The sequence below is a fragment of the Sitophilus oryzae genome, unplaced genomic scaffold, assembly GCF_002938485.1.
Source record: "Sitophilus oryzae breed Bouriz unplaced genomic scaffold, Soryzae_2.0 scaffold_177_pilon_pilon, whole genome shotgun sequence".
Taxonomy (NCBI): Eukaryota; Metazoa; Arthropoda; class Insecta; order Coleoptera; family Curculionidae; genus Sitophilus; species Sitophilus oryzae.
In genome coordinates, this window is record NW_022146479.1 from 4,483,637 (window position 1) to 4,499,657 (window position 16,021).

The 16,021-nt window shown below is 30.9% G+C and overlaps 1 protein-coding gene across 5 annotated transcripts in view; it reads right to left on the reverse strand.

Moving 5' to 3' along the window:
- The window catches only part of LOC115882518 (kinesin-like protein KIF13A), a 39,152-nt gene extending 29,360 nt beyond the window's left edge, over positions 1–9,792 (reverse strand). For 4 of the 5 annotated variants that reach the window (XM_030900627.1, XM_030900626.1, XM_030900628.1 and 1 more), the window contains exons 1-3: positions 9,562–9,616; positions 8,880–8,967; positions 4,837–5,000 (exon numbers count right to left, since the gene is read on the reverse strand). In XM_030900627.1, coding sequence (XP_030756487.1) covers positions 4,837–5,000; positions 8,880–8,967; positions 9,562–9,616 — 307 coding nt within the window. Of the gene's footprint in view, positions 1–4,836; positions 5,001–8,879; positions 8,968–9,561 lie in introns of all 5 variants that reach the window. The other variant, XM_030900624.1, reaches the window with a different exon arrangement.
- Between the last annotated feature and the right edge of the window lie 6,229 nt (positions 9,793–16,021).

Here is a 16,021-nt window from a genome sequence, read left to right on the forward strand (position 1 = left end):
TTTATTATTTTGGTGAAATAACTATCTACTCAACGTGTTTATTTTTCGTCAATAATGACATGTATTTACTATTTCCATTCTCCATTTTCCATTTATACAAAGAGATATTTTTAACGTAAAAAATCACAGAGATGTATATTTTTTCACTCGGTAGTTTTATACAGATACGGACAAAAAGTTATTATGCTTCAAAACAGTTAAAACACACGTAGGTGGCGCCCTCTACTAGTAGGAGTCATATTGACATCAACATCAAATTTCTCATGTCAATAAACTGCCAGACACCAATTTTCATCCAAATATTGACATTATTTCAGAAATTACTTTTCAGAAAAAATCGAAATAAAAATGAAACTTCTACACCCTGTGTCTCTGAAACTAAGCATTTTAGGACATACATTTATACGAACTTTTTTACTTATTTTTATCTGCAGAATATGCTGCTGAAGTTTCCGGAATACAGTTCGGACCACCCTGTATTTAATGAGTTGTAAGTAGATTATATTTCAGTATAAGCGAATTCTATTTTTATAAGAATAAAATTGGGTGGCTGGAGCCCCGCTAAACCTCTATAGGTCCGCCTCTGCTCATGCTAATAGAGAAACAGCTCTGAATCTTAAAAAAACACCGTATAAAATTAAAGGAAAAACAAACTATATGATTTAGCAGCTCGCAAAGAAATTTAATTGGATTTTATTCGGCAGGAGAAGCTTTTATTCACGTAAATTAGTTTTCTGAAAAAAAAAAGAATAAAAATCTAGTTTTAATAAATTTCAAATCTAATAAGAAGCCTAGTATTATTTTTTTCATACTTGAATAAAATAAGTAATTTTTATAACCCTCAATCAGTTGCCACTGGCAATGACAAGAGTTTGATGACAATGACAGCTATATATATAATTCAATAAAACAAGAGATCAATAAAATTGAAATAATAGATAAATTAAATAATATAAAATTCCTAATTATATCGTCTGGTATCTGGTATTATGAATATTACACGCTATATAATAATGTAAGCTGGCTTAATTATCTTAATTAATAGAGCATTTAAATCGTAACGCAGTATATATCGCCAAATCGCACCTAATTCTCCCTATGTAATATAGATTAGATATAGATAGATAGATTTCCTTATAATTTAGATAGAAAATATACAGGGTGGTCCGAACTGTATTCCGGAAACTTCGATAGCATATTCTGCAGATAAAAATAAGTAAAAAAGTTCGTATAAATGTATGTCCTAAAATGCTTAGTTTCGGAGATACAGGGTGCAGAAGTTTCATTTTTATTTTGATGTGTTCCAAATAATTTCTGAAGTAACGTCAATATGTGGATGAAAATTGGTGTCTGGGAGTTTTTTGACATGAGAAATTTGATTTTGATGTCAATATGGCACATATTTGCAGAGGGCGCCATCTACATGTGTTTTAACTGTTTTGACGAATAATAACTTTTCGTCCGTACCTGTATAAAACTGATGAGTGAAAAAATATACATTTCCGTGACTTTTTACGTAAAAAATGTTTTTTGGTAAAAATCGCTATGAGCAACCGTTCTCAAGATATTTAGACTGAAAATAGTCAATACATGTCATTATTGACAAAAAAACACGTTGAGTAGATAGTTGTATATTTGACTGAAATAATAAATTTGGGAAATTTTTATTTTTTAAATTAATCATAAATTTTTCGTTGAACTTTTCTGATGAACTTTCTTTTGAACTGATTTCAGTCTAATAACTATTTAGTCGACATTTTTAATTTATGTCAATGATGATAGGTATTGATAATTTCGATTCCAAATATCTCGAGAACCATTACTCGTAGCGATTTTTACCAAGAGACCTTTTTTACGTAAAAAACGCAGTGAATGTATATTTTTAGTAGTATATATTTCTCAGTAGTTTTATACAGGTACGGACGAAAAGTTATTACGCTTTAAACTAGTTAAAAATATGTAAGTGGCGCCCACTACAAGTAGGAGTCATATTAACATAAAAATCAAATTTCTCATGTCAAAAAACCCCCAGACACCAAATTTCATCCAAATATTGCCGTTACTTCAGAAATAATTTGGAATAAAAATGAAACTTCTACACCCTGTATCTCCGAAACTAAGCATTTTACGACATATGCTGCCGAAGTTTCTGGAATACAGTTCGGACCACGCTGTATATCAAATTAAGCTCACATACAGAATGTGCCACCAGGAACTACAAAATGTCATACACCAAAAATTACTGGAAAAGCTCGTGTACTCTAAAATTAGCTAGCTAATCAATAAGCTCTCGTTTAACCGTTTCTGTTATATCAATCGATGTAGTTCCCGTTCTGACACCCTATATATATTGAGAGTATAATTTCCAAAAAAAATGACAGAGACCTTCATTTTTTCATAGCCATCACTAATGCCTTTTTTTTTTCGATCATACTGTAATATAGCCTAGTGTAAAAGCCTAAAAACCCTGTATGTTATGAGTATTGATTTATATTTAAAACTTAGTAAACTTTGCTAAAACTGTTACACATTACAGACATCACTGAATCGATAAAGGTCTAATTTCAAGTTGTATGTTTGTAATATATAATTTTATAGGTTTCGTTATTACTAACAGAGCAGGGCTTAAGGGAATAAAAAAAGCACTATCTAAACTTAACTGCTAAAGCACTTAAAAAACTACACAGCTAAAGGCAAGAAAATATTATTTATTAATATACACTAAAGCTGTAAGAATTCTGTTCATTTAATATATATTTGAGCGGGCCGAAAAACGCTCTTTACCATCTTTTGACGGGAGATGCACTAATATCTCACCGACACTTTACGACATCTTCTGTTGATATAGAAGAAGTTTTGGTTGCCGTATCGGTGAGAACCAGCCCCTGGACAGCCCACCTGACAGCCCACCAGAAACCGGTTGTGGGAGTGGAGCTTGGTTTCCCTTTCCCCCTTTACGACAAGCAAAACAATTTTCTTTTAACTTTTTTTTCTCTACTTTCGATTTTTCGAAATTAGAAAAAATACACAGCTAAAGGCAAGAAAATATTATTTATTAATATACACTAAAGCTGTAAGAATTTTGTTCATTTAATATATAATAAATATCTATATAATATATACTTAAATATACCGGGTGCGTCTCAAAAATGGCACATCCCTATAACTTTTTTATTTTTTCAATTAAAAAACCAGATTTGGTATGTTAGTATATAACATAAATTAGGATCGATTGACGTATTCAATTGTTTTCAGTCACTTCTTGTTTCACGGGAAATGACTAAAACTTTTGATTTTTAAATGGCACCCTCGGCATTTTGTTATTTTATTCGATAGAAAATAACAATTTATATAGAATGACATATCATATGTCAACTTTTGACATTTTCGCATATGGTTTATTTGAAATTATAACTTATTTGAAATTATAACTATTTTCGTTACGTTCGTAACGAAAATTTGACTCGAAATACCAAGTGTGTGGTATCAAATTATTCGTAAAATGCTTTTTCCAAATATGCTGATGAGCCACCTTCATTCCATTTGAAAAAATTGAGATATCATTAAAAATACGATTTGGCAATTTTCTAACCGGCCAGGACAAGACACTAAAAACATTAGACGATCAAATCTATGTTTCCAAGGCTCCTTGATTAAGAATTAGTTTTTTTAACATAGCCTTGTCACTCTAGATTGAAATTTAAAATACAATTTTTTATTAAGCGAGAATGTCAAAAGTTGACATATGATATGTCATTATATTCAGAAAGTAAGTTTCTATCGAATAAAATAAAAAAATACCGAGGGTGCCATTTAATAATCAAATGTTGTTGTCATTTCCGGTGAAACAGGAAGTGACCAAAAATAACCTAATACGTCAATAAATCCTAATTTTTGTCATATACTAACATACCAAATCTCGTTTTTTTATCTGAAAAAATAAAAAAGTTATAGGGGTGAGCCACTTTGAGACGCACCATGTATACATATATTCTTTTTACTTCTTAAGTATATATTATCATAATCAGAGTTTTTAATCAATTGTTATCTATTTACACATAGTTCTTTCGGTGTAACATTATTAAACTATTTTTTACAACTTAAAATGAATAAAAAATTATACACTTGTATTTTATTTAAAATTAATCAGGAACTAAATGACTCAAAATAATTAAAGTGGGTGTTTATTATATATATTTATTTGTTAATCATTTTTATGCCACCCACTTATAAACTATGTCAAAATAAATATCTCCGAAAACATTTTTCTAGAAATGGTGATTTTACTTTCGGTTTATACCAGTGTACAAAAAATCGGCCTAATAAAGTTATATTGATTATATTTCTAACGACTGATTAGATTACTCTACGCCAAATATTGGGTTAATCACAAAGATTAATAAGCAAAAATTCCATTTCCATTTGGAAGTTTATTTTTTGAGTCATCGACAATGTAAATAGTTTGTAAACGTAGTAACACTAAAATTAGGGTTAGTTTTCAAATTATACCTCAACAATAAGCAGTTTATGGGAGTACATAAACAGCTTCAATAATCATAATATTCCTACTATGCACAAAAACAGTATTTCTAGGTAAAAGGGTAATGCCGCTGTATCATAAAATACCCAAGTTTATTAACTTGTTTAGTCAGTAAGCTTTGATACTGTATCCATGTTCTCTGCTAATTGGCAATGGCATTTTATAAAAAAATAACAAATAATTCCCAGATACTTTCCCAGAAGTATTTATGCTTGTACTTAATGGATTGCAAGTCATATTTGAGTGTGTCAGTGAATTTTATTTTTATAAAGACGGAAAACGTCTTGTAAGTGTACCTGTTTGTCCATACGCAAAAATGCACGCGTTGTACCCCTGGAATGCGTTGTCAAGAATGTCTCTACCTAATGAATCGAAAACAACTTCTTGAGATGCAAAGTCGCTAACATTCGGATCCACTGAGCAGAAACAATGATCGAAAGCAAAGGTTTTCGATTGTTTCCTGAAATAAAAAAACATCCTCAAGTTTAATTGGTTTTGTTACTTATGATTATTTCACACCTTTCATCTATACAATTTTGATAAGAATAATGTGGGCAATATAACAAAGAGTTAGGAGATACAGAGGAGTTTATTAAATTACCTACCCTCTTTAGAATGAAGTTTATGATTGTCAACTTCAATTGGTTTCTTTCTCTAATTTAATTATATTCTCAATACAAGTCGCTGGCGTAAAAAATCTATTTTTAACATTAAATTAAATTTAATATACTGTAATACTGTATGGGATAATTTGCTCTATACATATTTATAAAACAACATTATAAACATCCTGTATTATTCATATAATATACAAATCGACATCATAAAAAAGTATTGAAATTTTTATTTTGGCACCTCACACATCAGACTTGTAGTAGCTTGTCTTTTAAGTAATACACCAAAACTCAAAAAATAAGGTGTCAAGGATATTTGTCATTTATTGACAAGAACAGACCATAGATATAGACCAATTAAATATCATTAATAATGTAGAAAATAGAATAACCCATTAAAATCGTTACAATACAAAGATACTTTGGTATGTATTATACGCCACCAATCGATAGATACACAGCTATTAATATACTTTTGCAATTAAATATTAAACCCCGCTGTTATAAAAGGAACATTGATAGATTTTTCTATGACGATAGGGGTTGGTATTGATTGTGTCTAATTCAACAGTTTTACTAGGACTATAGGATCTATCAATAAAAATAAATACAACAAAAATAAATATATGAATTAAATATAAAAATGAGTCTCTTGAAATCAGACATTACGTATAGGTGATGGTTACTCAAGAATTATATTAAAACAGCCAGATTAAAATTAAATTGTTTTTTATTTTCCTTTTCTATGACATTCTTGCAATGAATCATATAGGTAATTGATCCTCTGTAAACTGATCTACATTCAACTGATTTTAATTTTGTTTACTAAAAACCAACATAAATAAGTCTACTCAGCTACCTCGACTGATTTTTTTTCACTATACAATACCTAATTAAATGTATTAAGGGCAATATAATATTTTGGCACTGAAAACAAGAAACAAAATCAATAAACACAGTCTACGAGCTCTGTGAAATACTACAGGTTGAACTAGCCTAATAAAACAAAATTTAAAAATAATATTTCACTGTCCATTGAAAATAAAAAAAATTACAAACAAAATATCGTTAACAATATCCAACATTAACATAAAAATACCGGGTGTTTCTCAAACGTGGCTCACCCCTATAACTTTTTTTTTCAGATAAATAAACGAGATTTGGTAGGTTAGTATATGTAATAAAACAGGCTTGATAGACGTATTCAATTTTTTGGCACCCAATGGTACTCTCGGTATTTTTTTTACTTCATTCGATAGAAAATGACACTCCGAAGAGAATGACATATGATATGTCAACTTTTGACATTCTGGCTTAAAAAAATCATATTTTAAATTTCAATCTAGAGTTTTTAATCAAGCAGAAATAGATCTGATCTTCTAATGTTTATCGTATCTTGTCCTGGCTAGTTTAAAGATACCCAAATCGTGTTTTTAATTATAAATTTTTTCAAATGGAACAGGGGTGGCTCATTAGAATATTTGGAAAAAGTATTTTTTTACGAATAATTTGATACCACACACTTGGTATTTCGAGTCAAATTGTCGTTACATTTATTGTCATGGCACCCTAAATTGAAATTGAAATTTTTAATTGAAAGCCAAATCTCATTTTCTATCCAAACCAAATCTCATTTTATATCAAATGAAGTAAAAAAATACCGAGGGTTTCACTTAAAAATCAAAAGTTGTCGACAATTCCGGTGGAACAGGAAGGACCGAAAACAATTATTGAATATGTCAATCAATCCTAATTTATGTCATATACCGAATAGCGTGCCAAATCTCGTTTTTAACTGAAAATATCAAAAAGTTATAGGAGTGACACTTGTAATAAACACTCGCTATTTATAATCTAATTAAACGCATTTATTAAAAATAATTAAAAATTATTTATTATTTAAAAAATGATTTACTTAAACTATTCGATAACATACTAAGCAAAGTGCTTTTACTCGATTTTCCAACAATTTTTTTAAGTAATTTAAAAGACTTTAAGTTACACAAAAAAATATCTAAAAATATATTGATGACTAAAAACGATATCCATAAAAATTCGTCGAAACTATCAGCTACCTTAAACAGCGTTTTGTTTTGTTAAAGTTAGTGTGCATCTAATAAAGAAAATAGATATTTTTGAAACCTATAGAAACCATCATTTTTTAAATACTTGTCACAAACAAAACAAAAAAAATGTTTCTACAAATAATGAATTAATGAGATCCTTTAATTAAAAAGAAAACAATTTAATTATATTTCTCAAGTGTCTCGGAACTAATTATCTTTTCTTCTTTCCTACCCACTGTAGAAATGATACAATAAATAGTTCCTTATTTCATGTGTAAGGAAATTGTAAAAAAGTAGTAGGTATTTTCAAACGAGCAAATTATACAACTGCAGCACCAATAAAGTAATACTCATTTCTTTAAACTCAATAATCAACTATGTATATGCTTTATGTAAATAAAATGCTTTAATTAAAAATAATCACAAAACCGTAAATTTTTACAATACAACAGAACTTCCCTACATTATTTCCTCCAGACAAAAGATTACAAATACTTAACACACACCCATAATACAGGGTAACACGTTGTTAATATTTCCTGATATAAAGTATATATCCCCATATAAATTTCCATATAAAATGACAGCGATTTTCCATTCATAGCCATTGCTGACGCCGTTTTTTTTTCGATCATACGGTTGAATAAATTAATATATTCATTAAACACCGAATAATAATATAGAAGTAATACATTGTAATTGTACATTATAATTTTTATACAAACTGTATACTTATTTATAGAAGTGCAAATAGAACATAAATTGATGGAATTAAGTTATTGATAATGATAAACATACTGAGAAAAAATAATTACATATATTATAAACACAACATCTTCCTAATGATTTTCATTTGTAAAACCAGGTGCTTGTAGGGCAGTTTTATTATCATTTATTTATTGTAAGTAATTGTTAAATGTCTGAATTGAATAGAAATAATTGAACAATATGACCTTGTATTACTAAAATCACCTAAGTCAATAAATGGTAAACAGCTTATGTATGTCAGTGACATATCAGAAATTAAGAGATAATGAAGGGATTATTCAGATATACTAAAACTAAAAATCAAGAAAAATACTTTATATAAGTAAAGGAAAAAATATTTATAATTTAATTTGAAAAGATATAATGCTTTCCTATTAAATAAGTATAGAAATATCTATGCGCACATAAATAATAATAAAGAAAAATCATACATAAAAAATTTATGCTAATAAAATAAATTTAACAGACTTGATATCACTCAACAAGGTGACTGCTTAAAATAAGTCAACAGTAGTAAAAGCTTCCTAAAATAATACGAGATAAATGTTATTTACTAGCAAACAATGATGACAGACAACCAGAAACTTTTTAATGATATTCTCCAAAAATAAACTTGACTTTCATCTTGGAAAGTACAAAAACCCAAAGATATTGACTGCATAGAAATATAATTTTATTTCTATGTTTATAGAATGTAGATTGTTAAATTCTTAGAGAAAATATTATTTATATGTACTGTTCCTTTAAATTAATTTGTTCAAGAAATTAAGACAACATTTTAAGTACAATTATTAGTTGTCAAGATCTGATGCATTTGATAAACTCCCTTTATTAAAATAAACTCCCTTGGCTTTTTAAGAAAAATCTTCGAAAAACTTAACAGATATTTACCTCTCAACTTTATCCAATGTTGTAGGCTGGTGAAGAATGGTTTGTTGTTTATCCATTTCTACGACGCATTGCGTCCCCAGTTCGAGCTCTGAAGAAAGAGATAATAGTATTAATATACCATAAACACATATGTACATCTTTTAAACTAAGGAAAACCATAACAGTTAAATACCTATTGAATGCAATTACTTATGTATTTTAAAACAAATTCCTACTAAAATTACAAACAATCTGAACTATTAATATAAAAATATTGTTAATTGCACAACAATTCGATTCAATTTACATGTTTATTTAGTATAAATTAAACCATATTGCCTAAATAACAACAAAAATTAAGGTTAGATTTAAGTATGAATGTTCTCTTTGTATTCATTGAAAGAATTGTCCTGTATTTATTTACAACACCATGATTTGCAAGCAATATTCGTTAATAGGCAGCTACGGTTTTTATTTTATGTTTTATTCACTTTAAGAAGAAATACATTGCTAAATCCTTCTAGCGAATATCACCTGGTGTGTCTGTCGCAATGTCAATAAAAAACAGAGCTTAGATCATTCCTTGTTTATAAAGTGTTTCTTGGAGAAAACAGGGAATGACATTATATACCAAACAAAAAGGACATTATTTTCTATGTTTACATCTAGTTTTGTTAAACGTTTTCCAATAATACTACGTTACCTCTTCGATTAAAAGGACGGAGCCTTACAGCGACTTTTATTTTATCCGTAGACATGTTGACAAATTCTTCTTAAATTAAATAATAAAATATTTCATATATACACTATTATCACACTTTCTTTGTATATTTAATTATGCTACTATCCATTTTCAAACATAGTAAGTCACAAGATAGCACTTATCACAACACGTAAATCTTCTACTTTCGCCATGTTAGACAGAAATATTGGACATTGCGCCGTATCACATTTTATTCAAAGCACTGCGCAAATTTTACCACAGAATAGAGTTTTAGATTTTATGCAGCAGAAACCTTGGAAAGATTATACAACCAACAATACTTTACGTACACTGGTATTCATTCAAAATCCCGCGTAAAAAAACTTTTTAGTGAAAAGATATAGATAAGGCAACCATTAATATTCTTGAGATGTTCTTATTATTAGCATTTGGTAAATTTTGTACTTATAGGTACAAAAAAACGGCGTCCAGTTGGCTTGGAAATGACGATCAATGACATTCCCCCTATAATTTTACATATAAAATGATAGCGATCTTCATTTCATAGCCATCGCTGACGCCGTTTTTTATTGATCATACAGTACCTCTTGTGTACTAATAGGTACCCACATTTCAAAAACGATATAAAAATTAACAAAATAGATAAAAGCTTATATTTTGATGTTTTAAAGGACTGTTGATTATTATAACAAACGTATCAACTGCCTCAGGCATATAGAAATCCAACTGCAGAAAAAAGACTGTAACATAATATTTTCTTTGAATTCAGGTACAGCATAAAATGAAAATGTTATTCCATTTATAATTAAATGACAACAAAATATTATACAGTATTATAATGATACTGAATTGTTCTGGAGTGTTTTATATGAAAATACGATTCGGAGATAGGCCTCTTGTGATATCACATCAAGTACAAAATATAGGAAATATTTCAGGAAATAATATTTCAAGTTTAGTCTTACTATATCTGTTAAGTTTTTGTTATATGAGTTATTGACAGCACAATTTATAGGCAATGAATAGTTTAAAAAATAAGCGTTAAGCATGCTGTTTCACATGGAGCGGACCGTCCGCACTGATCGTCCCTGTTGTGCCGTTTCATAAGGAGCGAGCCGTCCGTCCGGACCGTCCGTTGGTTAAACAAGTACCATGAGTTTATATGAATAATTTCACATTGGCGCGGATGATCCGGCCGGATGATTTCGCCCGACGGTCATCCGTCGAGCTTTTGCTTCGACCATCAGCGCGCGTAGTGCTATATATAGCTCTTGTCTATAAATTAATGATAATATCTTCAGAATCTCTAACTAAAGCTAATAAAACTTTTTAGAGGAGTTCAACTACGGTAGCGAGCATTTCCAGGAGGCAGTGATTTTTTTGTGCTTATTTTCCCATTGGGTGAATGTACTATTAAAGTACGTTCGGATGGTGACACTAAATGACAATTTGTAAGTCCGGCTAAAATTTTCGGATGGGTACACTAGATAAAAAACTAAACAAGTTCACTTATTTTCCCAGTCATAAATACTAGTTGATTCATTTTATTAATGGAAAAAACAGTCTGGCATTTTCCGAGTGGAGGAAAGTCTGAATGGAGGTGTGGCTGACAATTTGCGGTTGAAAAAATTTGACAGATTTTTGAAATCCGTAACCCTTACTTTCCCATGCTTGAAATTTAACGTATCATTTGATACTATCATAAACTATAGTCAAAAACAAGTTTGGCTCAAATCGGCAAATGAGTCTGGCGGCATCTCGAAAATTGCAAAATTACAAAATTTTTGTTCTTATTTTCCCGGATTTTAAAATTTGACGATAAATGATAATTTCATAGAAAATACACGTCTGGTTGTCATTTATAATCACAGACTCACAAGACAGGTAGTTAAATGAGGAGATGAAGCGCTACGTATGAATGTGCGTATGAATTTAGCGCACCTGACAAGCGTTGGACGAGTCTGGCAAGCCTTTTAGCCAGATTATATTTCTAGCTGTAATTATTATAATATAAAATATCATCAGACAAATTTTTAGAACTGCGAAAATAGGTGCAATGGTTTAAATAATATTTATCCAATTTTTCTCCTGATAGACATATTACCCATTCTCACAAATTATTATTTATATTTATTTAGTAGTAATTATTATTTATTTTTCAGTCATAAATATTTGACATTTATTAAAGTGAATTATCGTATCAATGGAAACCTCAAAAACAAATGTGTCTAGCACATACCAAGTGGAGGAAAGTCAGTCAAGGCTGAAAATTAGCCGATGCAAAAATTTGATAGATTTTTGAAATCCGCAACCAGTGGCGCAACTTGGAGGGTGGGCAGGGGGGGCTTAGCCCCCCCTGATGACCAATGCGTGTCGTATAAAATTGGTTCTAACCTCACATGAATTTTATCTTATAGTGACCTAAGACCCCCCCCCACCCAAAAAGACTTGAGCCCCCCTAAAAGTATATGTCTAGTTGCGCCCCTGTCCGCAACCCTTATTTTCCCATGCTTACAATTTAACGTATCATTTTATACTATCATAAACTCTAAACATTGATCATAGGTCGCGTTCATCAGGACGTAGCGCTACCGCAGCGATCACTAATTTTCTGCTGAACGCGCCGATTAGTTGTGAGCGCTCTGGGATCAGTCGCCATTTTTTCCATCAGATTTAAAATACGCTACGCTACCGATGCATGATGGATTAAACGTCACATACGCCAAATGTCACAAAATGTTTTTGGAAAACGGAAACAAAGCATTTTGTTTATTGTTCTCGGTTGACTAATCCCCTCGATTTGTGCCAAAAATGGGTGAAAACAATTTAATATGCATTACTTATGATTTTGATCTAAAAAGCACGTTCAGCAGGACAACCAATCGCTCACTGATCAACTTGTCCTGATGAACGCGACCATAGACTCAAGATGTTATAAGATGTCAAAAGCAAGTCTGCCTGATTTTGACAAATTGTGTAGTCGGGTAGTAATTTCTGCCGTACGAGCGTTCAGGTCGGAATTTTCAAAATCAACTGAAATGTACCAATTTAAATTTTAACAAAACACTTCATAGAACTACAGAATCAGCTTTCAGTGCCAAGAAAAGGGATAAAGAGTACAATACACGAAAACGTAAAACTATTTTTCTATGAAAATACTGTAAAGTTTTTAAGCATTCAAATATTAAAACCAACTTAAAAAGAAAATTACTGAAAATTAAATTTGCAAAGTACTTTTATAATTTGAGTTCATAATTTATTATTTTTACAATGTACCTTTCCTTTCATTTCTTTCTGCTGTATAATAATAATTTTTATATTTACATATATGAACACAATTAACAATTAAACACCGCCAAATTGTGTAGTGAACGGCTCATATGTCACACATATTTTGTTGCAGAATAATTCTATTATCAAAACCTAAGTTTTGTTTGTGTCGTCTGGGTTTGTCTGGAAGCTCCAAATTAATTCCGGAACGTTAAACTTTATTCATTTAGCTTAAACTTTACCTTTAATGGCTTCTAGAAATTTACCCTGGTTTTCATTTTAGTCAACTCTCCCTTAACTCAAACTTACAACTTGTCTGATGAATTTTGTAGGACAGACACCGTCTTAGGAAAACTACGCAACCTACACTTTGGAATCCTACAAACTGTAAAGTTTTAGGTCATTACTTATTTAATTAAAAACCACTAGATTCTGCTATTCAGGTATTCTTATTGCCTAAGAGAAATGCTCAAGCAAGGGTGCAGTATTACAATCATAAGAGTCATTAATATATACCTACATATTTTTTGAGGTGTAAAATACTTTTACGTACGGAGTGTGGGACTCAATTTCTCCTTAAGCTGATTGGAGGATAATACCCACTAAACAACACCCCTTACACCTGCCACGTTTACTTGAACCCGCTGGACGCATCTCCTCAAGTAGAAACCGGATTGTTATTTTTTTAATCACCTCTTCGCTGTATTTTGCCGCTAGCTTCTGTTCAAGTTCCGATATGCCGAGCAGACCTTCAAAGCTACGACCAGTGTACCCTCAAGTCTTTTTTATTTACTTGCAGGTTGGTTGCTTCATTCCACACAGGTGCTCTTACGCGCACTTACTCGCCGTTTTAAAACAGTGCCTAAAAACGTGCGCGTAGGATGCATCGCGGCGAGCATCGCATCGAGATGCCCCACTATGTTTGTACGCTTAGAGGTAGTTTGGATCTCTTTCATTCATTAGGATATTCATGTCTCCGAAGAAAGTTATTATAATAATTAATATTCTTCTACATTGCCCAGTATTAACGTCATTAGCGTAACTAGCAATTTATTCTGGGGTGGGCTTGGGGGGGTGGGGCTAAGTTTGAGCTCAGGGGGGGGGGCCTAGGGCTTTTATTTTCTTAAAAATGAAAAATAATTTTAAAAAACTCATTTTTTGAATAAAACGTTTTACATGAATATCTCTATCAATAAATTTCATAGACTTGGTTATCAAACCGTGTTCCCGTAGATTACTTAAATACCTACAGATTTTCTAAAAAAATAAAAATTAACACATTTTTTGAACACAACAAAATAGTATTAACTAAACAAAACTAGAAAATGTCATTTTTACTGCATCACAAGCAAATAAAAATGAATACGTAGCCAAGAGTTCAGGATTCAGGATTTCTCTGGGGGTTGCCCAGCAGTACCTAGGGGGGGCTGCGCACCTGAAGTTGCGCCAATGATTAACGTTTTTATCACATTTGGTGGTAAGTTATCACAGCCAGGAGATTTCTTAAATTTTATATTTTTGGCAGCATTTATTTATATTATCTGTATTAAAACATCACATTCTTTTATCGCAGTTTTTTTATCACTTTATTGAGACCAGGTTTGTCTCTCGTTTACAAATAGAGTCTTGAACTGTTTGACTGTTGGATTTTTTCTTCTGAAGCCATTTGAACTGTGGGTGGCATTTTCTTCAGCTGGGATCTTATTATCTTATATGCTTGGCCATAATCACTTTCTTGTAAGTCATAGCAAAGTTTTTCCCATGAGTTTCTTTTCCAACTCCAATCTTGCGACAGATCCTGCTTTGCTTCTTTGTAAGTACGTTTATAAACCTCGCGAAGATCATTTATTGTTTCTTGTTATCTGTGTGTAATGGTATTTCTCCTATAGATATCACGTAATTCACAAAATGTTGCATGGCTGTAATAATATACAAAAAATAGAAATAATAAAAATAGTAGGTAGTTTTAAAAATAGACCAACCCACATTTGATTTGTAATACCTATGTATGTAGCAATTTTAAAATGCCAGCAGCGATAGAGGGGTGATATTATCTAAAATTACGTAAAAGAGTTCAAATGGCACCATAAAATGCCACAATATCGTTAAAACTAATTGGATTATTCTTAAAACCGGATTTAAGCATTTTAGATTATTTTTTTTTATTAATTATACGTATATATGTATTATGTATATAATGGATATATCCATTACGTCATTTTAAGATTTCTTATTATATAGACAATGTTCTCTGGGTCTGGACTCCAACTGGGAATTTGAAAATCATGTTTAAAGGTAGCCGTACTGTACACATACATGCAGTTTTTCATCAAGGCAAAACTGCGCAGTGGAGGCTTTGAAAATTTTGTTAAAATGCGGATATGGCGACGGTGCTTTGGTAGCATAGAATAATTAACTGTTTGGTAGTATGTAATTGGTTGCCGTCAGTTTATACGTTATCAGCTGATTGACCGACCAGGCATCAAAGAATCGTCAGTTTTTTACTTTATTTCCTGCAAACATTTCTCAGGTTATCTATTTTTTTAATGGTAGCATCTTTTACAGCATTCGGCTAAATCTCTCTCTCTCTCTTTCTGCTGATCTTGCTTATGTAGTATTTTTTTATTCCTGTCGCAGCATTCTTTACACTTTGTTTGCCAAATGCAAGGCTCACTTATGTATATTTTAATGAAATCTTCCACAAATTAACAGTCCATTTATGGAAAATAATTGTAGCGCAGAGAGGAAGACTGGTAAATTAACTTACAGTGCTACTACACATGCCGATTTTGGCCTTGTTCAGTAGAGTGCACAAAAAAAACTCCTTTTAGTTACCGTGAAAATATGGTTCGCGACGCCGACGATGAAATAAAATTCTGGTGAAGTTTGAGCTCTTAATATTAATATTATAAGATGTGCCTCATCATAATTTTCTTCCTATTTAAATACCACGGGGAAACAATTTTCTTTTGGAATTTTATTGCGTTCTAACAAATCAGCGTATTGTAAAAATCAATAAATATTCTTGTAGGAAAGTGGATGGTCTTCAAAAAAGATCTGATATTATTTTTCATTTAATCGACTCGTTTGAAAGTTCAGTTCAACTTCAAATCATATATGATAACTAATGTATTATAATAAAATGGTCCTATAATTTTTCAATTAAAAT